Here is a 24,801-nt window from a genome sequence, read left to right as displayed (position 1 = left end):
TGGCGAGACACGGGACCGAAGAGACTTTCCGAACGTTCCTAACCTTCGTAACTGAACTGTGAAGAGCCATTGGTGGTTCGTCTATGACCGTCTATGACATCTCTTCACCACCCTGAACGCTGACGAAAATGGGAGCATTCTGATAATTTTGACTGGTGTTGTGAGTTAGGATGGTGTTCACATCGTTAGCATTATTTGTTCGAAATAAAGGACCGGATGAATTTTGGAAGAAGCGAAGGATATTGAAATTATCAGCTGTAAGGTCTTATGAATTTCAAGATAGCGAAAGTCTATATAAACTAGTTAAAATTACCATTAAATTCCATTTTTAGGTTAGGAGAGGCAAAGAGTGATATATATTTCACACCCATTTCTTGTCGCAAGGAGTGGTTCACAACGAATTAAATTAATTTACTCAAGAACAGAGAATATCTTCTTTGCATAATGTTCGTAGGTTGTAAATTAAACAATTTTCAATGACCGATTGGAGGACCTCAGTGGTAAAATTTGAGATTATATTTCATGATGCGACGCCGTGTACGTTAGTAGGTAGATACCAGCTTTCAGGAAATAGGGGCACTGTAACTACCAAACTGTATAGCAACACATCCCGGAACACTAATATATATTACTTGATGCAATTGCCTTTTCAGCACTTTTATGGAAGGAGCAGAAATTGCTATTCACTTGCTATCAGAGCTGTCCACAGAGCTCTAGTGTTTGCTACCAAAGGAAGAAAACTGAAAAAGGAAGATATGGCTGCCGTGGGTACAATCTAGTACAAATGCATGCACATTAATTTCTGAATTAATGCATATTACATTACACCAGTTTTTCATTATCTTTTCTGCCCCTACAGCTTTGGGAGACTCGAATTACAGCAGGTTGTGAGGAACATAACATGACATATCCCTTATTTCGAGAAGGTCTAACACGATGTAATATCTTACTGAACAGGAAGACATTAGCAGATCTTGCAATATGGGAGCCTCGAACGTTTAAGGTATTTCTTTAATGCATAACATTCTTGCACGATGATACTTGTTGACATATCTTTGTAAGTAAGTAAAGTAAAATTATCCCTGTAACAGGCCATGAAAGCCCATAGGGTTGTGAGACGTTGAGGGTCCCACATTATCTAGACAATCTGCTCAAAGATGGCAGTAAGGTTGTCAGCCTTGTATTCAGTGATAATTTTAAAAGTGATCCTTCATACTTTCCCATCAAAATGTCACACATATGAAACAGTCTTCTGTGGTTATAATCAGTTTTCTCAGTGTTTACTTTTTTTGAGAATCAAATATATACAGTTATTTCCTTACATGGTAAAAACTATAATTTTTATGTTTAAGTTATAATTCCACCCTGTAACAAAGTTTATCTAAAAGTACCAAGTCAGTAATGATGTTCTAATGTTGAAGACCATCACACACTGCATTTGTGTGTTGTAACAGTTCCCAGACAGGTGGAAATTTCAGTTTAATTCATTCCATGATAAAATGCTTACTTTTTCAACCACCCTTTGATCTTGTCCACCTGGGTGAAATGGTGCCATCCCTACTACACATTTTTCTACCTTTGGATAGAGATATTGATGATGTGGGGAAATAATTGATAACATTCAATCATTCACAAGGGTATGCGGTAGCATAGTTGGTTGAGGCACTGTGCTACAAGCTGGAAGCTCATGGGTTCAATTCCTGATGACATTGAATTTTTCAATTGACCTAATCCTTCTAACAGCACTATGTCCCTGGGGTAGACTCAGCCTCTAACAGAAATGAGTACCAGGAATCTTCCTGGGGGTAATGGGTGGCCTGCACACGAGGCTGACAACCTCACTGCCATCTGTTTGCCTAGAAAATGTGGGAACCTCAACATCTCATAACCCTATAAGCCTCCATGGTCTGTTAGCAGGGATAGCTTTTCCTTTACCTTAATCTTTCAGACTGGGTGCCACTGCAAGTCATGCTTACAGAATTAATAGACAATGGGTAACAATGTAGAAATTCAGCCAGTGATGACCTGATTCATTTCAAATTTCACTGCTCTTTGCACCACTACCACAACATACGCTACACTGTGTGAAGTATGTGCAAATTTATGATATAATTCACTTTGTTTGTTGAATTCCATAAATGTATTCACTTAATTATGTCTGTTCAATAAATTATTGAACAAAACTTAGTGAAGTTACAGGAAAACTCAGAATTCCTTTGTATATGTTATTTGGAATATGGAGCATGCATATATCATGTCCATGTAGTTGAAGCAGTTGTGAGAAGTGAGAGGTTTCAAGATGACTTGTAATTGCACTAATCGGAAATTCAAAATTCAGGTTCTCCCTAGCAAGGATTGATACATGCCATTCCATTTCTAATTGAGAAGTATCAACAAACCATCTATCATAATTATCCTTGCACTGTGCTCATTTTCAGGCAACATAATGAGTTTTGACCTAAGTTTATCAGTGACTGGTAGGTATGTCTTGTTTTCCATAATTAAGCCAAAAATATTAACTGTTTTGGCACTGCCAGAATTCACCAATTTCCACACAAAAACACTGTATTACATGTGCACTGTAATGGAATGTGATATGAAAGATTCCCAATAAAATTGAATAAATATTGAATTATAAATTTTTAAATTTAAAGTACTGATAAACGGTTATAAATGACATGTAAGATTTGAGCTTTTCATAGTGGTGACTATGAAGAAAGCAGTCCTCTGGGATGTGGCACCATGTGGATATTGTGTTAACTGATGTTTTGGAGGAATATATCACCTGTTAGCAGCTGTTCACGCTGGTTTGCTCAGGGATTTCTTCTTTTTCTCCTACCCTGAAGATGGAGGTGATACGTGTCTATGAAACGTCGGTTAACACAGTATCTACACGGCACCACATACCAGAAGACTGCTCTCTTCAGTTATAAATGACATTCTCTGTCATTGTATTGATCAGAGTAGAATTTTTTTAAATTCCCTTAGTGGGGGGTGGAGTCCAGTTGGGTCCACTCAGCATGGCAGCCACTGATTGACCTATTGTAGCCTGCCTCAGGTGATTATGATGATGGAGAATTTGGTGGAATGAAGATTGGCAGGGGAAACCAAAGTACTTGGAGAAGACCCACCCCAGCACCACTTTGTCCACCACAAATCCCACTTGACCAAACCCAGGATCAAACCCGGGCTGCCGCGGTGGGAAGAGAGCGACTAACCGCTTGAGCTATGGCGTGGCCCTTGATCAGAGTATACTCAAAGGATTGTTCAGCATCAGGAGCCTGGTATGCATGAGCCAAATTCAAATCCTCCCCTCCCCCACTGTTTTCTTAACATTTGTTCTTAGAGCTGCCGCTCATTGGGAAATGTGACTAAAAGTAATTTTTACCATCTACAATCAGTATTCATTGATGACAGAATTAAAAATTTTACAGTGGTTATATATGGAATTCTTTCATAACTTGATACTTTCTGATATATAAGTATTTCTGACATGGGAGTCCTTTTAGGTAGTTGAACTGTTACAGGCGCAACAAGTCCTTGCTATGGTAATTTGCTTCCCTCATCTCTTTGGGAAATAGAACAACCCAATTAATTATAGTTAACCTTCTCATGAAGTCAAACACAAAAGGCGGGTTACAAAAATGACACAGAACTTATACACTGGAAGTGATGGGACTCGAATAGTAACTGAAGTGTGAATTTCATTTTCAGTCCCTGGTTAAAGTGGCACATGCACGTGTATCTCAGGATGGCCTGGCTGGAGTGACTGAGCTGGGTGATCCACCATCAGAGGTCATTACAAGGGGCATGTTCAAATAAATTAAGTGTATATATTTTTAGTAAAATAAATATGAATAGTGCTAAAGGAAATTAAATGTTTTAAATTAAACTATTAGAATCACTTAGCCATATTCGAACCTGGGAGTTCAGCACTGGTTACACTAAATCCGGTCACAACAGCAGATTGTGATACTGACCACTACCTGGTGGTGGCAAAGGTTAGGGAAGGACTGGCAGTGAGTAAGCAAACAGCACACAAGTTCATATGGAGAGATTCAATCTCAAGAAATTAAACGAGGTAGAGGGTAAGGAGCAGTATCGTGTTGAAATCTCAAATAGGTTTGCAGCTTTGGAAAACTTAAAGACAGTGAGGTGGATAATTTCAATGTGCCAAAAGTTTTCAAATCTGAAATATTTTTGGCAATTTTTTTAATATTTTCTCTAGTGGCTCTTTGCATAGATCCCCTGTACATAATTTAGGTTTGGTTAGAGCTATTCAGAATTTTTCTGGTCACATTCATCATTCACAAGTGCTGCATACAGTCACCAATAGTGCTATCGCCTCCCTCCTTTTCGTTCAACACCCTGATATAACTTCATGATCACAAACACTACAACACACTAATACAGACTTCACACTTGCATATCTAATGCAACAACATTGTGTGGGGTATTTGAAAATCAGAAACATATTATGTATTATAAATCATGTATACACATTGCTATTGCACTGAATAAAACACAATATATTCATTAAAATCTGTAATTTTAAAGAAAGCAAGAGACTATCTATATTTAACATTAATGTGAAAACATCCTTCAGTATACATACTGTATATATATGTAGAACTAAACACCATTTACTTTTAAAACACTTGCAATTTGTCTCCATTATTATGAATTCAGGTCATCAATCTTGGGGCTGTGTAAGTACCAAAATTTGCATCTGGAAATACCCAGTCTGTTGTGCCAACATTATAATATAGTATCTACAAAGAGGTATCAAGTATTAGCTGTAATACTTTCCGTGTCAGTATTTTTAAATTTCATGTGGATCCCCCGGAACAGGTCTTACAGACACTATCTATCATGGCTCCCTCAAATGCAGACCTTTAGACACTTTCTCGATATTCACGAAATCTGGCATGAACGATATGCCACTCAACGCAGTTTCAAAGTCATCACAGCAGTAGCAATGAACTTCAAACATGTCACCAGTGTGCATCTTCCTCCTCATTGGAGCAGCACTAGGCAAAAGTCAGCAATGTTACATTGAGTTGGGTTAGGTTAGGTTTGGTTTGTGCAACACAGCACTGTGTACCTGCCTCTGTACTTGCTCAGCAACTAGTAAGGTTGGGCAATGGTAGGTTACATTAGCGCAACACACCGCTGAGCATCCACTTATTCCTACTGGCACAGTTGCATCTGACAGCATTAGGGTGTTATTTCAGGTTATTCTGATGCATCATACCAACTCGCATCCATCAGAGCACAAAAATGGGCCTCATCATTTTGAAGAGTTCACAAATCATTGATGCCCTCAAAATTTCTCCTCAGATATTAAAATATTTTCAAACTCTGGAGAAATAATTTGCCTTTCTTAAATTATGCAAGTTCTCTTTTCTCCAATATTTCAGAATTTAGGTGGATTTCAGAAACTTATATTTCAAATTCACAAATTCTGCCATTGAAATCAAATTTTGATGTACTTCAATGCTAGACAACTTAAATTCCAGTTTCATAAAAAACATTTGTTACTGAAAAAGTTCAAAATTGTTAACTCTTAACTATATTCTCAAAATGTGAATTCAACACATCACTACAACTTATCTCATGAATGTCACTGGAACTCCATATCATTCACCTACATTTGCTTGTCTATATCTGTGGTCTATGTAAGGCTGTGTAAGTTCACATTCTGTCACAGCTGTTTGTAATTACCCACTACTGGAAACACTTATACTTCACAATTTTCACACACTCCGAATTACCAAATTGATGTATCCTTCAGAATCTTGAATGTTCCAGAAGTTTTAAATTCAAACATCTTACAAAATTTTTTGATAAAGCTGTTTTTTAAAATTTATTAACACGTGAGAATTGTTAAATTCTCCACACTTTAATATCCCATTGTAAATGATTGGTGGGAGTGAGCAATGTTGGGTTTGGTTAGGTTAGTGCAACACCACTGTGCACCCACTTATTCAACTGGCACAGTTGCATCTGATACCCTTAGGATGGTTAAGCTGTATTAATTTAGCTTATATTGACACATCACTGCAACTTGTACCCATCAAGGGCATTAAATCTGGACTTGTAATTCTGAACTTATTTGTATAATAGATTGGGGGTTTTTGAACAGAGATGAGAACAAAATTACAAAATCGCAGGCTTCATAATTTCTATTCTTCACCCAACTCTATTAAGGATAAACCAAGAGGGATGAGATGATGTAATATTGTATACATAGAAGGTAAGAAGTGCATGTGCAAGGCTAGAAGCTTCAACGGAACACAACGCTTGGTAGATCAATGCATGTATGTGACAGATCTTAAGTGAACTTGGGTATGGACTGAATTTGTCTCAGGATATGGTACAACAGCATGCATTTGTGAACATGGTAATAAACTTTCTTATTCTATAAAAGCAGGGAATTTATTGACCAAGTCGGTATCAACAACATTTCAAGAAAGACCATGAACCATATAGTCAGGTTGGGAGAGAAGAATTTCATAGAAAATGAAGACTTTAAATGCAGTTTTAATAATGAAACAAATACAAAGTTATATTCTAAACATAAAAAGAAGTAAACCCTAAATTTAGGGTTAACTTACAACATTTTGTATAACAGTTACCACTCACATGTCTTTTTACCCCACATATATACCACATTCATAACATATTCTCTCAAACTTTCATTAGCAATAAAGAATGTCTGCCTAAATCATGATGTTCTCCCATATTAACTAATATATTTGAATGCTGCCTGCTATTTGGGACAGCTGAAGATTCATGACTCCAACTTGGCAAGTATGTCAGATTCTCTAAAGAGATGGAATTCATTATTTTCCTCCAGCTCCACTTTTGTACCACCATATTCGGGCAACAACACTTGGTCCCCAACTTTCACAGACAATGGGACAAGTTCCCCTTTCTGGAATCAAACAAAAGAAATGACATATAATCAAGTTTCATTCTGCAATACATTAAACTCCCAATTATTTGGCGTGTCTGGTGAATGGGGTTTGCCAGTTGCATGAGAAAAGCTCTGACAGAAATCCAATAGAAACAAGACCATAATTAGGCATTTATGTATAAATACTTACTGTCTCTCATATCCTTTTCATATCCCATTATGCCATCCACTTGAGGTAAGTGGACTGGCTCTTAATATTTACATACACAAGTTGCTGAGAAGAACCACACATAGTAATAACAACAATTTGTATTCACCTACCAGGATATTTTTGTTATAGTTTCTCAGTGATGTACTAGTATTTTACAGTTTGCTCCATAGAGATGTGTGCATTTTTCAATGTCTCTGTTCTATGTTACAAACTCTTCTAATAACTTATTTGCAAGGATTTCAAGTATTTGTTCTTCTTCAAGAGCAAAATCAGAAATGTATGTGTGCTGTCTATCCACAGCAACACTTCTTTCTATCCTGATCATAATTCTTGGAGCTTATCCATGTCCCTACTTTGTTAAAAATACTATTCTTGCAGATGACCTGTTATGCACATAGGATCACTGCTCTCATGGCAATATTTTGTAGAAGAAGACTGGAACATATCATAATAGGTTTATCTCATTTTTTGCTAAGGTTCACATGAATTTCTCAAAAATACATTTCAATGTGAAGAACTATACCAAAGTTCTTGGAAGAGGGGGGGGGAGACAAAAAAAAATGCAAGTCCTTTTCAAACACACACAAACTGTTTCATACTTGCAGTCTAAAATTTTATTCCACTCATGTAATGTAAAAATTCTGGCAGAAAGATGTAACAGAAAAACCAATGTTTTTATAATTACCATTTCAATGCAATAAGTACACTAATCATCAATAAAACTTTGCAACTTGAATCATAATCTGTACTAAATCAATCTCATACAAATGTCCAGACATATCTAATTTATTTGGTGAAAACCAGAAAATGCCTTGTTACATATTACAGGACAGACATTAAAGCAGATTGTGTAATGAAGCTCTTCAGCCATGTACTTGTACAAAAGATTGGAATATCTGTAGTTTCACATACCTGATTTCTAGAACCAGGTCCAACTGCAACAACTGTTCCACGCAAGACCTTGGCCTGGGCCTTTTCTGGAATAACAATACCTCCCTTTGTCTTTGTTACAGCTTCAGCTTTCTGAATCAATACTCTATCCAAAAGAGGAATCAATCGCTTTGCCACGTTAGTAGCTACATGTGTTGCCTGAAGTAAAGGACAGTTCTATCAATACATTTTTTACTTTGGCATATCATTAATGAATGGTAATTCACACCTGATGATATATAGACTCAGTTACTGACACTGTATTTAAATCACTAATAAGTACAGACAAGTGAAAACTGGTGCTCACATCATTATTCAGTTATTTAAAGAGGTAAAACTGTCACTATTTGAAAAAAAGTAAAAAGATTTGAAGATGTTACAAAGTTCTCGAGGTCACTGAATGTACATATTACAGTTCCATGCTAATTACTGTATTTTGCTCTATCTTCAAATTTCCTGCAACGAGTTCCAGAGGTGTTTTTATAACCAAAGATGACGTCTTGAACGAAAAACTACATGAAGTACTATGACATGGATACAAGCACAATACACCACTGTAGGTCGCGGTGCAAGGGCCGAGAAGGCCTACCCCTCATACATTCATGACATGGATACAAAGTTTGGGAGCATTGATAAAATAAGGGCATACAAGATGGTACAAGGAAATGTAAAATCAATTACGACACTGGTATATGACCATAATGTAAATTATACATTACAGCAACTTACAAAAGGAGCTAAAGAAGTCTCAACATGTTACTCCAAATTTCTTGGTGTTACTGTGTATTCATACAACTTCATACACTTTGTACCTCCCCCGTCAGTGTTTTACACTGTATGATATCGCAACATATCTTACAGCATGCACATTCATAATGTGCAATATATTAACACCAATTCTTTAACAAATACAAATTTTCTCGTGGCTCTGCTTACAGCTGTGTATGTGTAATTTGCATTTCTTATTATTCAGATGTAGCTTTGGAAGACGCATTTTCTAGCACCTTCATCTACAATATGTAATATCTATATTAACATCAACTCTACCTGTGGCTCTACAAACTACTTGAAATAATTTGGGCATTTCATCATTTAAAACTATCATGAAAAATATATTAAAACACATTTAATTCCTTCGCCCGATCGCTGAAACATATAAAATGTGGTTATACATACCATTTTAACTTGTGAAAACTGATAACGGCGAATAATAATGTCTCCTGTACCTAATAATTTATATTCCCTTCTCGCACGCCTCCGAAGTTCACGAAATTTCTAGCAAGTAGGCCGGTTTATGCACAAAACAGGACGTCATTGACTCTCAATCCTTTCGCATGACTAACCAATTGGTTCGTTCGACTACTATTTCTTTATGCCATCTAGTGACAATACACTACATATTTATGAAGTATCGCAAGATTTGCCCCTGCATGAGCATAGTTGAATTAGTTTCATGAATTCACCGTAAGATGGCTATATACACATGTGCGTCACACTATCCGGAATATCTACGAACCTGTGAATCCACTGAATGGTATTGCGGAAAAAGCCCCGCATTTAAATGCAAATATGTCTTGGGAACTAAAATGCGGGTCGAGATATTAAGAGAAATTTAATTTTCGATAAAATTAATGTACTTATACGACAAGAATACATGGATTAATTGAAATTTATTAATCTTGCATCATCCAGATGGTACTTTCTAGAAGAAGTGGCTCCGAAGTGAACATAAAACTTTCACAGTAGCATAATTTCTTTTAAACTAGTCTTCTTAGACATAACATTTTGCATTAAAAATTACACTATGACAATAAATTGCAGCTATATTAGACATTTTATGTAAACTCACTGAATGACATGAATGCTTAACAAATAATTGTTATGCACTATAATATGCTCATCAAGGGGCCTACAATTTAACTTGCCGGCCATGTGCACTTCGCTGCTATCTCTCTCTCTCTGAGTCGTACAGAGTCAGCGTGGTTAGGAGAGTGACGAGAATCTCTGTAGAATTTTGCTGTAGCTGAATTATACGGTAATAGAGACACTGCTTGAACTAATAGAATGCAACAGCTCACAATATTAATAATATAGATTTATAGCTTTTTTGTACAGGGTATTAAAGCAGCAGCTTGTAAGCTTTTGTTGTTTTGAACTTTGGCATCAAATAAAGGTACCATAGATCTAAATGGCTTTAGTTGTGAGTTATGGTATTATATATATAGATATAATATATAAATATCTATATATATATATCTATACATATATATAAAACTTATGGTATACATCTGCAGAGCGATTTAAATATGTTCGTACGATATATGAAGAATACATTGGTTAGGGATGATATTTTTTCAGATGCATCGGCTTCCAAGTGTGCTACGTTCAAAAGCAGCATGCCAATTGTCATCCCAGGTCAGGTTTATGGCGAAAGATGTACGATTCGGACCAGAAGTGCGAGCTCTCATGTTACAGGGAGTAGACATTCTTGCAGATGCTGTAGCTGTTACAATGGGACCAAAGGTGTGTTTGTTACATTAGCTTTCTTTAAGGTTAATGAATGTTTAATAGTAAGTTCTAAGAAATATCATTTTTTTTATTTATGTCATTCTGGTAAGTCACACTAACAATTACAAAGACAAAACAACTCCGTCCAGTGTGACTATTGAAGTTTTTACTACTTGAAAACTTAGCACCCTTACATGTTTAGGTCCCTATAGACCATCATCAGAGGGACATCGATACTTTTCTGGAAACTATTATCGCAATGGGTGTTTTGAGTGTTAAAAGACATATACATACAATGTTTGTAATACACAGTATATACAAATCCAACTTTTCCACAACTACAGCAGCTTTCTTGGTATATTAAAGTTTTTAAATCGTTATTTAAGTTAATATTTATAAACCAAATAGGTTCGTGTCCTTTCACCTATTGTCTTTCTTGACAGGGGCTGAACTTGTGCGCCTGTCTCTCTTGAGAAGGAGATCCTTGGTATCGTCCTGTGTTTGTTCGTGGCATGCTGCATTGTTTTCAAACACAGAATACCACGAACAAACACAGGATGGAGTTTTGTCTTTGTAAATATGAATTTTGTTTATATGTAGGAAGGCATACCTACAATTTTATGACTTCAGAAGCTTTCAAACTCCACGATTTTGCCATTCCATATTTGATCAGTGTTTTAGGTATTGTGAGCATTACCAAGAAAACTGATGCAAGATGGATACTTTTTAATGCTGCAATAATCAGAGGCATAAACTTCATGTATGTTTTACTGGATCTCGGCATAATTGTCACTCAGTCACTACACCAGTGTTACAGTTCAGGTGAATTAAAACGGTGAACGAGGCAAGAAAATAGAAGAATGCACAGTACACCTGCAAAATTTCAATGTGTTATAAGATTAGTTGTCTAATTTTGCATTTGTTTTCTATTGAAATGGTTTTCCTTATGGAAGACACTGTGGAAGTTGTTTTATAAAAAAATACATTATTGTGATTTGTCCTCACATTATATCTTACATAAGTAGCCCTACATTAACAGTCAGAATATTTATGGTTAAATTAAGTTGGTGTTTAATATTTCAGGGCCGTAATGTGATTTTGGAACAGTCATGGGGTAGCCCTAAAATCACAAAGGATGGTGTAACAGTAGCAAAAGGTGTAGAATTAAAGGACAAGTTCCAGAACATTGGAGCTAAGTTAGTACAGGATGTTGCTAACAATACAAATGAAGAGGCTGGAGATGGTACCACAACAGCTACAGTCCTTGCAAGGGCTATTGCTAAGGAAGGTTTTGAGAAGATTAGCAAGGGTGCAAACCCTATTGAAATAAGAAGAGGTATTGTGTACTTGTGAGTGTAATTGTTAGGAATATGTTTTAGGAGTTGTTTCTTTGTTCTTTCAACATATTTTGAATAGAAGCCTGCACATAAAATCTTATCTTTGGATGTTGCTTTCATATATTCAATTGTTTGAAGAGTAAGGTATTGCAGATAAGTTCTCAGATTGGTTTATATGAGGTGTGTTAACATAGTAATGAAATTAATTTTGTACAAAATAATTTATTCAGTTCATTTAAATGAACCTCCTTCAAATTAGCATCCCTCTGATTCAACACACTTGGCCCAGCGAATTTTCTGCACCTTATAGCAGACAGGAAATCAGCTGGCATTTATTACAGTCTTCTTGAACACCGTGAAATGTTTGAAAATGATAGCCATTGACTCTTGATTTTAATCTTGGGAATAAGTAAAAATCACAGGGTGACAAATCTGGGGAACAAGGAGCCTGTGGAGGCACAGGAATGCACCTTTTGGCTAGATATTCAAGAACTGAGAATTCTGTGTGTGTGGGCACGCTGTCATGAAGTTCGAAGGATCCAGTCATCTGTAATTTCAATTCAGACTCGCATCACCATTTTTCTCGGACGGTCCAGGACTTAATGATAATATTTTTGGTTCACTCTGACACCAGGTGGTACAAATTCTTTATGAACTACTACTCGAGAATAAAAAAAACTGATGACCATTGTCTTGGCTTTGATTTGCTCATGCGAGCTTTCTTTTGCCTCGGAGACTGGCATGTGCTGTTCCTCACTGTGCATATTGGTTTCAGGGTCATATTAAAAAAAAAACCTTTGCCACCTGTCATGACCCAACTAACAAACTCTGGTTTAGTTTTGAGCTATTCAAGCATTTCTGCCAACACTTTATTTTGACTGCGCTTTTTGATCATCATTATAATTTGTTGGCACTGTCTGCACAAACGTGTCTCATGTTCAAATCTTGTGTAACAGTTTGGTGGGCCACACGATCATAAGTTTGTCAGCAATCATTCGAATTGTCAGATGCTGATCTTGATGAATGAGAGCCCTCACACAGTCACCGTTTGTGCTTGTTCTCACAGAGGTGGGTCTTCCAGATCATGGTTCATCTTCAAGCATTTCTTGCTCATTTACAAAGTCTTTGTGCCACTGAAAGAGTTGAGCACGTGATACTCATTACCAAATGCTTTCTGAATCTTTGTGTAGGTATCAGTAGTGCCTTCTCCCAACTTGACACAAAACTTGATTGTATAATGTTACTTGAGATTATTATTCTCCATTTTTGTGACACCGTAACGAAACATCTACACGAACTGCAACAGAACAACATGCACTCCTGCTAACAAGTTCAGACTTGGCCTGAAAGTAGAGGAAAGTTCTAGCTATCTTGTAATGGTCTGGATGCCACAGTATTTCCAGTTCTCGCATTACAAAATTAAACTTGTTATTTTGTTAGCAAACCTCGTATATGTACTTTCGTGTGCTTAGGTGCAGTTTTTCTCTGGCATGACATAAGGCTGCTTTGTTGAATAGATTACTGTGAGACATGAAATGCATATGAAAATATAGGGTATTACAGTGGATGTTACTATTCCTATATGGTCTTTGATGTAGAATCTAAAATTATTATTTATGTTGACATATTTTAGGTGTTATGTTGGCTGTAGAGGCAATTAAAGACAATTTGAAGCTCTTATCAAAACCTGTTACTACCCCAGAAGAGATTGCCCAGGTAGCAACAATTTCTGCAAATGGTGATAGAAATGTTGGTGATCTCATATCAGATGCAATGAAGAAGGTAACTGGTGGTGTTGAATGCAGTGAATTTCAGAACTTTGAATTATGTTGTGGAATATTTTAGATTGCATTATTTGTCGGCACAGGTTGGCAAAGAAGGTGTGATCACAGTTAAGGATGGAAAGACGCTGAATGATGAGCTTGAAGTAATTGAAGGCATGAAGCTTGACCGAGGATACATATCACCCTATTTCATTAATACATCAAAAGGTACAGGCAATTGAATATTTGTTTTGCAGCTTGACCCATTAGCATGGATCATATGGAACAACTTTACAATATGGAGACAAGCTTGAATGACGTTCTTTAGCATTAACTCAACTAACACTTTTTTTTCTGTTACCAAAGGTCTGAAAAGCAACTGCATACTAAGCATATTAATAAAAGTAGGAGCTCTACATTGGGACGCTTGTTAATTAACAATGCAGCATTTATCAAAGAGTTGTCAAAATTGGTTCCTGTACCTAGTATAGATTGGGATTGATGCTTTATATTCATGGCACTGTAAAAGCACTGAATTGATTTATATGTGGATGTTTGGTGACTTAAAATATTTTGGAATTGTGTTCCTCTTAAAAATATTATGTAAAAAACAAACTGTGGCCTGTAGTCCGCAAATGAACTATACCGACTGAGTGACCGCCACTTGTTGGTGAAGTTAGTGCCAACTTTTGCAGATAGAGGGTGTCACGTGGTCAGCACAACAAATCCCCACGGCCTTTAATCTCAGTTTTCTAGACCAGAGATGCTATTCCCTGAAATAGCTGTTCAGTTATCCTCACAAGGCTGAGTGGACCCCGTGTCAGACCCACTACTACTCAGAACATCTGGTAGCGCTGGAAATCAAACTCGGGTCCTCTGGATCTGTAGCCAGGAACTCTTGACCACTAGACCACAGAGGTGGTCAGATATTATGTAAACAACACATTTTATGTTTTAAATTGGTGAGAGTAATATTCGTTGAAACTGAGGTGATGGAAAGGGTTGCAAAAAAAGATTGCTACAGTAAGAGGAATTTGCAGTGAATTCACACAGCTTCAGTCTTGTTGCTTTACATACAGGTGCAAAGGTCGAATTTAATGACTGTTTGTTGCTGCTGAGTGAGAAGAAGATCTCCAATGTGCAGTCCATTATTCCAGCCCTTGAACTGGCAAATGCTCAGCGGAAACCATTGGTCATCATTGCTGAAGATGTTGATGGTGAAGCTCTTAGCACTCTGGTTGTGAATCGGTGAGTTTGTACTGAACATATGCAGTTTAAATTGAAACAATGTGTTGGGTAAGATACAATTAAGCACTTGGTCATCTGACTGTTAGTTTGTACTGTGTCTATTAACACCTGTTTTTTGGGCATCTGAGTTTGAAGTCAGGTTGAACTGCATTTTAAATGTGAACGTTTAAATGTGAAGAAAACACTGTGAAACCTCACATTTGCAAGTAAGATAAACCTATGGAAGTATAAATGTATTAACTCAGTTCAGGCCAAAAGTGGAGATAGAGCACTCCAACACTTATACGATTAGTTACCAGTATCAGGAATCTAGAATTTTGGAGATGAAGGAAGAGGGTGAAAAATGAAAACTTCAGCAAGAGAAGCTGGTTATAATAAGTTTGAGAAAAATATTTAAACATAGGAGCAGATTATACATACATTATTAATATGGGAAGAAGTGTAGAGTGGGGGGGAGGGGAAATGGGAACTTTGTTGAGTAGGATCAGTCTTTATTCTTTACAGTTTGTATTTTTGCCAGAGACAAAAACTGAAATTCTGTCAGCCGTTTGTTCACAAATGTACCAAATAACCTGCTCATGGTTCTCCCAATCCTTCCCAAATTGCGGGGTCATACAGTATTTTGGTTGGAAGATTGTGTGCAAGACTCGAGATTCAGTGTATAAGGGTGATGTGTCTTCAGGTTCCATAACAGTTCTTACATTTGCAACAGGGACCCAAGTGAATAGTTCTTGAGCACTGTAGATCAAGAAAAATAAATAAAGGAAGTAGGGTGGATGTTCAAAGGAAAATCAGAAAGAAAACCATTACACTACTATGAAATGTATCTTTCAGCTTAAAGATTGGGCTCCAAGTAGCTGCTGTGAAGGCTCCTGGTTTTGGTGACAATCGCAAAGCTACTCTTCAGGACATGGCCATTGCTACTGGTGGAATTGTGTTTGGAGATGAAGCTAACACAATCAAAATGGAGGACGTTCAACTCTCTGACCTGGGTCAAGTGGGAGAGATTGTTATCACCAAAGATGACACGCTTATACTTAAGGTACAAGAGTTTATGACAAATATGCATGTAGTTGAAGATTTGGATAGTCATACTGAATGCCTCCTTTGTTTCAAAGAGGGGTCAAGACTGTCAACAGACCGAAGGCTATATGGAGGATTGTCAAATTTTCCAGTATAAATGATGAACTGTTTTAACACTGCTCAGCAAAGTGAAGTTCATGTAATGTGCAAGACCTCCAAGAAGTTAAGCAGTTTTTGCATGGTTGTGGCTTGAATGACCTGAAAGTGAATCTGAAACTGAGAGTACATTCAGGAAAATATCGGTTTTGCATTTACCAAGGGAAATGAACATCCTGTGTGACTGTGAGGCTGTAGCCACCTGGGCCATTACCTTATGGAGCCAGGTGATTATGAAGATGTCCCTGTAAGTGAAATACTACACATCATATGAAGTGTAGGATTAAAGATGGGTTGAAATAGAGGGGAATGTATAATAGATAATTGAAGGTCACAATGCAAGGGCCAGTCTAGGCATAGTCATTAAGCATTTGTGGGTATCCTGGGGATATCTCACGTTTCAAGTTATTAACATTTCATACATCTCTATATGAAATGATACACTTCTCTTTATAGGGTAAAGGTAAGAAGACCGACATAGATCGCCGTGCTGAACAGCTTCGTGACCAGATTTCCAATACTACTTCAGACTATGAGAAGGAGAAGCTGCAAGAGAGATTAGCACGATTGGCATCTGGTGTTGCAGTGCTTAAAGTTGGAGGATCAAGTGAGGTGTGCACTTGTGTATACATTGTTAACAAATCAGTCATATAATCAGGGGTCAAAATTTGTTTGAAAAACCTGTAGTCAGGCGTATTCTGGTCACCTGAGAAAGGTTCTTCAGTTTTTTTTTTGAGTCATGTTGTGACTGTCACTTCCCTTCAGTGCCCAAGATTAATTTTGGCCTAGTGGTGAGATATCCTGGCTACAAATCCAGAGGTCTGGGTTCGATTCCCGGTGCTACCAGATTTTCTGAGAAGCAGTGGGTCTGGAATGGGGTCTACTCAGCCTCGAGAGGATTGAGAAATTTGGTTTAGAAAACGAAAATTAAGCCATGGGGATTTGTTGCACCGACCACTTGACACCCTCTATCCTTTAAAGTTGGCACTAACTTCACCGACAAGTGGTGGTTGCTCCATTGGTGTAATTTGCTTGCAGACTAAAATCATGGAGTTTTTTTTTTGTCATACCATTTAGTCTAAACATCTGTAGGTCAGGCATAAGCTGAGGGGGGTGGGGGGGTGGATAAGAAAAACCTAATTGTTATCACTTTCTAATTGTTTTTGTCCTTTAATGGCTGCCATTTGGTTTCTTGGTTTTCATTCTGCAGATGAAAATATAAACTTAATTCATTAGCTCTGAACACGTGCACTGATTTGTATGAACTGCAATTTATATATGCACAATTTCAAGTGTAAATTCAGTCTGCTTTTGTTAAATTTCATGAAAAGTAGAGTTCTGTTGAGCACACACCAGATTCCTAGTTCAGTTTCTGCTGGCTCAGCAGGTTCAGAACTCCCACTAGCTTAATTTTCATCATATGACTATATTTAGCTGCATTTAGAGGAAGTATAACCACTGGCCCACCACATCATGAAAGCCTGCTTGATATACTATACACATCTGTTATGTGATGACATTAAGGCCGAGGATTTGAGTATCTCCTGCTCTCCATCTTGGATTGTAGCTTGGGGGTTTCATGATCAAAACCTTGAAGCGAATACTAATAGTCTGATAACAGAGTGCATTATGAAGCAAACAGAGATGCACAAATTGTAGATTATATATAATAAATTATTGTCACGTGTTGGGTATGTCATGTGACACATAGCTTCACGTGACAGCTGGTGTCAAAGTGGGATATGAACTTCAACACGGAGACCACATCGAGTATAACACAAAAAAGACATGGACATACAGCAGATGTTGGAATTCCTGCTGACCAAGCTGGATAACGATCATGCAAAGGTGGATGCCAGACACGTACGAACGAGACAGTTGGGATCCAGCCACGGCCAAGGACAGTTGAGATGTCGCAGCCGCAGAAGGCGGTATAAGCCCACTGTTATTGCGATACTATGGAAGTATCTACTCCAAACATGTTACATTATATTTTGTTTTTATTAGGTGGAGGTGAATGAGAAGAAGGACCGTGTGAATGATGCACTGAATGCAACACGAGCTGCTGTGGAGGAAGGAATTGTTCCTGGTGGTGGCACTGCACTTCTGAGGTGCATTCCAGGCCTGAAAAAGATTCAGACAACAAATAGTGACCAGGAAACTGGTATGTACTCTGTGAGGAGGAAAACTCTGTATACCTACATATTCCTGATATATGTACTGTAATACAGAGAGAACTTTAGTATTTTATATTTGCAGTGGTAAGTTTACAGTAGAGTGATCAACACTGCCTTCTAGCTTCTCAGCCAAACTTCTCATTTTTGTTGGAAATGTGGATTTATTTCCATGCACTTTCATATGGAGCAGTTTTATTGAAATCCATGGAATGCATTGTTTTTGTTTGTCTTTGTTAACATGATTAACTTCATTCACAGTTTCTGTACGTGATCAGTATGATGTATTTGACTGCTTATGGAAATTGTGGCTATGACCAAACTCACAGGTTGGCCTCTTATCAGAAGTCAGTCATTGGAACCCATCTACATAAATAACAGTATATCTTGTTAAATTTGTTCTGGTCAAACTTAACGATATAAACTCTACTGTTTCCAATAACTAAATAAAACATGCTCTGGTGGTGTATGGACCCACTGCAAGGCAAAGACCTCAAAACAATGAGTACAACTAATGCAGTAAAGTAAAGATATCCCCGTAACAGGCTGTGGAGGCCTGTAGGGTTGTGAGATGTTGAAGTTCCACATTTTCTAGACAGTCGGCTCATAGATGGCGATAAGGCTGTCAGCGTTATGTGTCGGCTGTCCTTTACCCACAAGAATATTCCTGGTACCCATTTCTGTTAGAGGCTGAGTTGATGCCAGGGCCATAGTGTGTCTGGAAGGATTAGGCAAATTGAAAAAATCCACCTTATCGCGATGCGATCCTGTGACCTTTCAACTTGTAACATAGTGTCTCAACTATGCTACTGCATGCCCATTGATATGCAGTAGGTGAATAAACCAATAGCAATTTCTGAGCAGTGGCTTGCTAACACCTTCCTGCAGAAATGATATCCAGGCTATTGCTAAGCAACTGCCCATAGCAATAGAGGGACTGTTGGAGGCAGTGTTTTCTTGGGTCCGCCCAAAGGCTAGAACCCCAGGCAAATTGAGTGGGTTCAGTTGTGGATATTTGCCAAACAGTGATGATGTGAATGTAGGAAGCTGAAGAATCTCCACTGTTAGAAGCTGCTGCTAGGGAATGGCTGTTGGAGATGCAGCATGCTGGGAAAAAAGCTTAGTGTATAGTGATTTGTAAAGTTTGGAGTTCAGTGATAGTGCTGTACTTACTTGTAGTTCCAAGTCATGTGTACAAATAGTCAATAAATCCAGTTCACCAATCCAAACCCCATCTATAGTCACACTGCTAAAAATATGTGACAGTACTTTTAGATTTATTTTGCGTTGTAGACCAGTATGCATTTCAGGTTATTATGAAATTCTTATACGTGGAGAGATGAGAAATGAACAAATGTGAGAATATCAGATTTGTGTTCATGTGACTGGATAGTTTATAGTGGCAGGCTGTTTTTAACATTTTGATGAACCTTCAGGTTCTGTAAAAGTCAGGGAGTTCAGGGTTAACTAAGGGAGAGCACTGCTTCATGAAGTTTGAAATTAATGGATTTAAATTTTAACAGGAGTGGACATTGTCCGTAAGGCTCTGCGAATGCCATGCATGCAGATTGCAAAGAATGCAGGTGTTGATGCTTCAGTGGTGGTTTCCAAAGTTGAAGAACTAGACAGTGAAGTTGGGTACGATGCACTGAACAATGAATACGTGAACATGATTGAGAAGGGCATCATTGATCCCACCAAGGTATGTGTGAAAGCACAATAGACCACTGTATGTTGCGGTGCAAGGGCTGAGAAGGCCCACCCCCTATACATTCAAGGTATGTGTGACATTTATATCTACCATGCTAAAAAAAATCCCACTTTAACAATTACATGCATCAAGAAGTTCGAAAGTAGCAGTCATTAGGTGAGCACCCTAGGACAGTATGCTGTATAGGACTCCACAGTCAATTGTGAGGCTGCCTGTTTATGAACAGTGAGTAGTATTTAAGGACTTGCCTTTTGAACTCGTTACTAATAATCTCCCCATGCCAGTTACATTTCTGCATACTACCCTGTTTGTTCCACATATCAGGATTTTTTAACCTGTAAAAATACTCTGTTATTATTTCTCATTGACTTCATGTAGTGAAGAGCACATTTTCTAGAAGCACAAGACGTGTGCTGTGGAGCTTATCTTTACAGTACAATGTTAGGATAAGATTCATTCATTGTTCTGGCAAGTTTGAATTTTTTTTAACCTCTGCTTCAATTTGGCAAATGTGTGGGAAACAATTGCACAGATGAAATTATTCATGTTCAAGAAATTACTGCCATTGTAATTATCTTAACAGGTTGTCCGAACAGCCCTGACAGATGCAGCTGGAGTTGCATCATTGCTGACAACAGCCGAAGCTGTAGTGACAGAAATTCCTAAGGAAGATCTTCCTGGAGCAGAAGGTGGAAGAATGGGTGGCATGGGAGGTATGGGAGGAATGGGGGGAATGGGTGGAATGATGTAAAGAACTGTAACCCAGCCAGTGTCACAAACATAGGATTAAAAGACTGAAGAGAATAACTGAGGAAAATCTGGATTACCCAAGTAGTGTCATTGCGATAGATACGGATTTACGTTGTGTGTGGGTTTATGTGTTGAATATGCTGCGAATGTTTTTGTAGGGGAGAAAAAAAAAGTAAACAAATTGAAGTCATCTGGGGATGTGTTCAAGTGCGCAAGGTTTTACTTGTTCATGTAGTGATTGTTATTCATAACTAATCATGTAAGGAACATGTACATGTAAAGCTCAGTTAGGTCTGAGAGTGGGCGAGTTACATTTTTAGAATACCCGTTTGTTAAAATGTTCTTTTCCATGGGCCTCTTCACAAAGAGGATAGAGTTGTTACCATACGTTGGCAGTTATGTTCAGATAAAGGGAAAGTGGTGCTACTCATGTTGAATGTTTACTTCACATAATGTGTAAACTAAACTGGTCATAGTTTATCCTTGCTTTCTGAACCGCCTAGGATGAGCTGTAATCTCACAGACATTGTTCTGACCTCATACTTGAAAGCATTTATTCATTCCATTGTTTTCATAAATGTGTTTCATACTTCACAGATATGCTTTGCTATAAATTTACCTTTGGGATGAAGTGTCATATTCCTCAGAAGCAGCAGCTTTATGAATTATGTGCAGCAGATACAAACTAACATGTAAATAAGACTCTGAATATTCAGAGAAATATTGTGTCATGCCATCTTGAAACTGAAACAGTTCTGTTTTTCAGTTTCCTATTCCATGTGAATTTTGTTATACTGTAATAAAAAATTATATTGCAATGTTATGTCTCTTTTATTTAGTACATATTAAAAACAAATTGTATGTACAAGAATTTGCATTTTTTAAACAAAAATGTAGAGAAGTGCACTGACAATTCACATACCAAGTTTCAGTTTGTTGATATTGAGGGACATCTTGTAATATCCTCTGGACTGGCAGCTAGCTGCTACCACTGATTCCTTTCAAATGTCATACTTTTATTTTTCCCATGATGTCTTTTTCTTTTTTTGCCCTGAAACAAATATTCAGTATGTCATGACATGATGACTTATAGGGGATTGGGAGGGGGGGCAAATGGTTGGTTGAGGCACTATGCTACAAGCCACAAGATAGCAGGTTCAGTTCCCAGAGTCACTGGATTTATCAACTGACCTATCCTTCCAGCCATGCTGTGGCCCTGGGGTTGACTCAGCCTCCAACAGAAATAAATACCAGAAAATCCTGTGGGTGAAGGGCAGCTGGCACATAAGGCTAAACAATCTCATCGCCATTTGTGAACCGACTGTCGAAGAACATGTCGGGCCTCAATGGCCTGTTACAGGGACAGGTTTATGAAAGGCCTATAACTGTCTCCACACCATATCATAGGAAAAAATATTTAAAAAATGCATGCAGGGTTCACACTAGTGCATGCTAAGGGCAAAGTGAGGCATCCTCATTCTATCTCTGAACCACTCCCCCCTTTAATGCATCCTGCTTGGCCATGAGGTAAAAGCCAAAGAGTATGTGTGGTATTAAATGGGTTGGTGGGTAAATGACTGAACTGGATGACCCTTATTTGTTGATTTTGAACTTACCTTTGGTTTTCCTTTATTTTCGATTTGTGCTGAGGTCCTGCTACCACCTCGGAACCTGCTGAAATTGACTTTACTGTAGTCAAATGGCTGGAAACCTTCCTCTTTCATTTTTTTACTGCCAGTTCGTGGAACGGAAGTCGATGGACTGTTAACTTCAACAGATTTGTCTAGTTTCAGTCTCTTACTAGGTTGGGCACTGGAATCCTTCTTACGATTTTTACGTTTTCTGGAAACCTGAAGAAAAGGAGAAAAGTGTGTTGGACTTTTAAGATGATGACACAAATGAAGTGATTACAGTAGAAACTCTTCCAGTGTTCCTCAATTTAAAGTTCTATTTCAATGATCGAAGTCAATAACCTCACACTTAATCTTTATCCTCAGAAACAGCACTTTTAAATCCAAATAAAATGAAAGTATAATCTAGCAGATCCAGTTTTTTAATTTGTGAGAAGTCAGGTCCCAACATATATATATATATATACTTATATGGCCACCTTCAGGGCTGTCCAATTGCAGAAGGAATCTTATATTAGCTTTGCATAAAGTATTTAATATTGGATTATACATCTATGCTTTGAATATTATTGACATTAATTGTATATCGTAAAAAGCCAGAAGCCAATGAAGTGCAGAGGTAGAATCATTCCCCCCCACCACGCCATTTTTTTTTTTTTTTTGGTGGTGGTGTCTGACCATGTCTTGCGGCACATATGTAGGTGGTCTGTATGAGTTATGTGCTGCTGAACTAGTATTTTAAGGACAGATCAATAAATGTTAAATTCAAGTAAAACTAATGTGGAGTTTCCACTTAGAACTGGACACTCCTGAAGATGGCCATACATCGGTTGAACATGTCAGGCTTTATGATTACCTAATATGACCTCCATCTAGTGCTGAGGTAAAGAATGGTGGAACTATACCACCACTTCTTCATATATTTTCAATGTCACAGTTCTTCATTAATGAAAGTACAAGGACAACTTTTACTTTTTTCTTTACTTGATGCATTAGTGATACTGACCTCTATTAAATTCTAATCTCCCTGTACTACAATGTTCATGGCCACATTTTTAATTTTGGGAACCCATTTATCATTCACAAAAAGGGGACTTCAAACTTCCTGCATCTACAGGACTGGGGGCAAAAATGGTACGAGTACAGATAAAAAAAGACTCCAGTTAGCAGAAAAGCACACAGTGCCTTACAAATGGGCATACCTTGTACTCACATATTCTGAATTGCACCATTTTTCATTATACTAAAAATATTTGCCTTACTGAAAGCTACATACTTTCATACTGATGCAGATCTGTTAAGGGCTTTGTATGATTATACAATTTACTTATTCTTCATTACAAAAAGTTAGTTTCTCAAACTGTTTCTGCCCAAACAATTTCTGCACACTTCAACACAAAGGACGTAAAATATAAGGGTAAGTCAATAAGTAAGTTACAATCGAATATAGAACTTAAACAAATAAGAGTACTGATTTGAAAAATGCTTTTATTTCTCAACATAATCTCCCTGTACATTGAGGCACTTGTCCCATAATTTCACAAGCCCCTGAAAACCAGCAGCATAAAATTCTTTGGGCTGCTGTTGGAACCAGGCGGTGACTTCCCTTTCTACGACTTCATCGTCAGGAAAATGTTCAACCTCAAGGACAAACCATGGAAACGACCAGAACTCCTCACCACAGGCGTGTTGCTCTTGCATGACAACACATGTTCCCATACTGCCAACAAGACAAATTAGACACGCTGCAAAATTTCAAGTGGGAAGTCCTTGAGCATCCTCCGTATAGCCCCAACCTTGCTCCAAGCGACTTCTATTTGTTCAGCTCTCTTAAACATCATCTTTTGGCTGAACATTTTCCTGACGATGAAGCTGTAGAAAGGGAAGTCACCGCCTGGTTCCAACAGCAGCCCAAAGAATTTTATGCTGCTGGTTTTCAGGGGCTTGTGAAATTATGGGACAAGTGCCTCAATGTACAGGGAGATTATGTTGAGAAAGAAAAGCATTTTTGAAATCAGTACTCTTATTTGTTTAAGTTATATATTCAATTGTAACTTACTTATTGACTTACCTATGTACAGAATGTATTTACTTATTTCTATCAATATATCAGACCATATACTTAGTGCCAAAATGCAGGGTTTTACATGAATAATGAACTGTAAATGAAGTGGTCATGGACTAGTTAAAGTACTACTCCAACATTTGCCTGAAGGGATGAAGGAAAACCATGAGAAAACAGGATAGTTACACTTCACACTTTCCATGGAGACCTCCTCACCTTCCCCATTGCAGTCCCTTGCATTTTCATCTGTACTCCATGCACTCATCATTTACATGTTGACATCACCGTATCAAATCCTGGCTACAAAACTAATTATCCTAAGACCGTTGTGGGTTCATCCATTCCAGGCAAACAAGCCAACTTCTTCCTCAGGCT

At 37.7% G+C, this 24,801-nt stretch overlaps 4 protein-coding genes across 4 annotated transcripts in view; 2 read left to right on the top strand and 2 right to left on the bottom strand.

Annotated features, from left to right (window-relative positions):
• Positions 1 to 68: 68 nt before the first annotated feature.
• LOC111866939 (39S ribosomal protein L20, mitochondrial) lies at positions 69 to 3,873 on the top strand. The gene is made up of 4 exons (XM_023856323.2): positions 69 to 257; positions 654 to 764; positions 860 to 1,003; positions 3,715 to 3,873. The coding sequence occupies exons 1-4, from the start codon at positions 171 to 173 to the stop codon at positions 3,820 to 3,822; spliced, it is 450 nt and encodes a 149-aa protein (XP_023712091.1). The 5' UTR covers positions 69 to 170; the 3' UTR covers positions 3,823 to 3,873.
• A 2,650-nt stretch (positions 3,874 to 6,523) lies between these two features.
• On the bottom strand, positions 6,524 to 9,374 carry LOC111866946 (10 kDa heat shock protein, mitochondrial). The gene is made up of 3 exons (XM_023856335.1): positions 9,237 to 9,374; positions 8,043 to 8,219; positions 6,524 to 6,937 (listed from the first exon to the last, which is right to left on the bottom strand). The coding sequence occupies exons 1-3, from the start codon at positions 9,237 to 9,239 to the stop codon at positions 6,794 to 6,796; spliced, it is 324 nt and encodes a 107-aa protein (XP_023712103.1). The 5' UTR covers positions 9,240 to 9,374; the 3' UTR covers positions 6,524 to 6,793.
• A 607-nt stretch (positions 9,375 to 9,981) lies between these two features.
• Positions 9,982 to 20,902, top strand: LOC111866907 (heat shock protein 60A). Its single transcript, XM_023856272.2, has 11 exons — positions 9,982 to 10,095; positions 10,419 to 10,583; positions 11,652 to 11,904; positions 13,539 to 13,687; positions 13,773 to 13,896; positions 14,748 to 14,916; positions 15,751 to 15,958; positions 16,552 to 16,707; positions 18,103 to 18,259; positions 19,793 to 19,971; positions 20,564 to 20,902. Exons 2-11 carry the CDS (start codon positions 10,419 to 10,421, stop codon positions 20,729 to 20,731), a joined length of 1,728 nt encoding a protein of 575 aa, XP_023712040.1. The 5' UTR covers positions 9,982 to 10,095; the 3' UTR covers positions 20,732 to 20,902.
• Positions 20,854 to 24,801, bottom strand: part of LOC111866914 (exosome component 10) — a 25,148-nt gene continuing 21,200 nt past the window's right edge. Inside the window, exons 15-17 of the mRNA XM_033752472.1 lie at positions 22,347 to 22,580; positions 21,653 to 21,781; positions 20,854 to 21,524 (exon numbers count right to left, since the gene is read on the bottom strand). Coding sequence (XP_033608363.1) covers positions 21,716 to 21,781; positions 22,347 to 22,580 — 300 coding nt within the window. The 3' untranslated portion in view covers positions 20,854 to 21,524; positions 21,653 to 21,715. The remainder of the gene's footprint in view (positions 21,525 to 21,652; positions 21,782 to 22,346; positions 22,581 to 24,801) is intronic.

Source organism: Cryptotermes secundus, unplaced genomic scaffold (genome assembly GCF_002891405.2).
Source record: "Cryptotermes secundus unplaced genomic scaffold, Csec_1.0 scaffold899, whole genome shotgun sequence".
Taxonomy (NCBI): Eukaryota; Metazoa; Arthropoda; class Insecta; order Blattodea; family Kalotermitidae; genus Cryptotermes; species Cryptotermes secundus.
The sequence above is the reverse complement of the archived record's forward strand: the minus strand, read 5'-3'. Positions and strand labels throughout refer to the sequence as shown.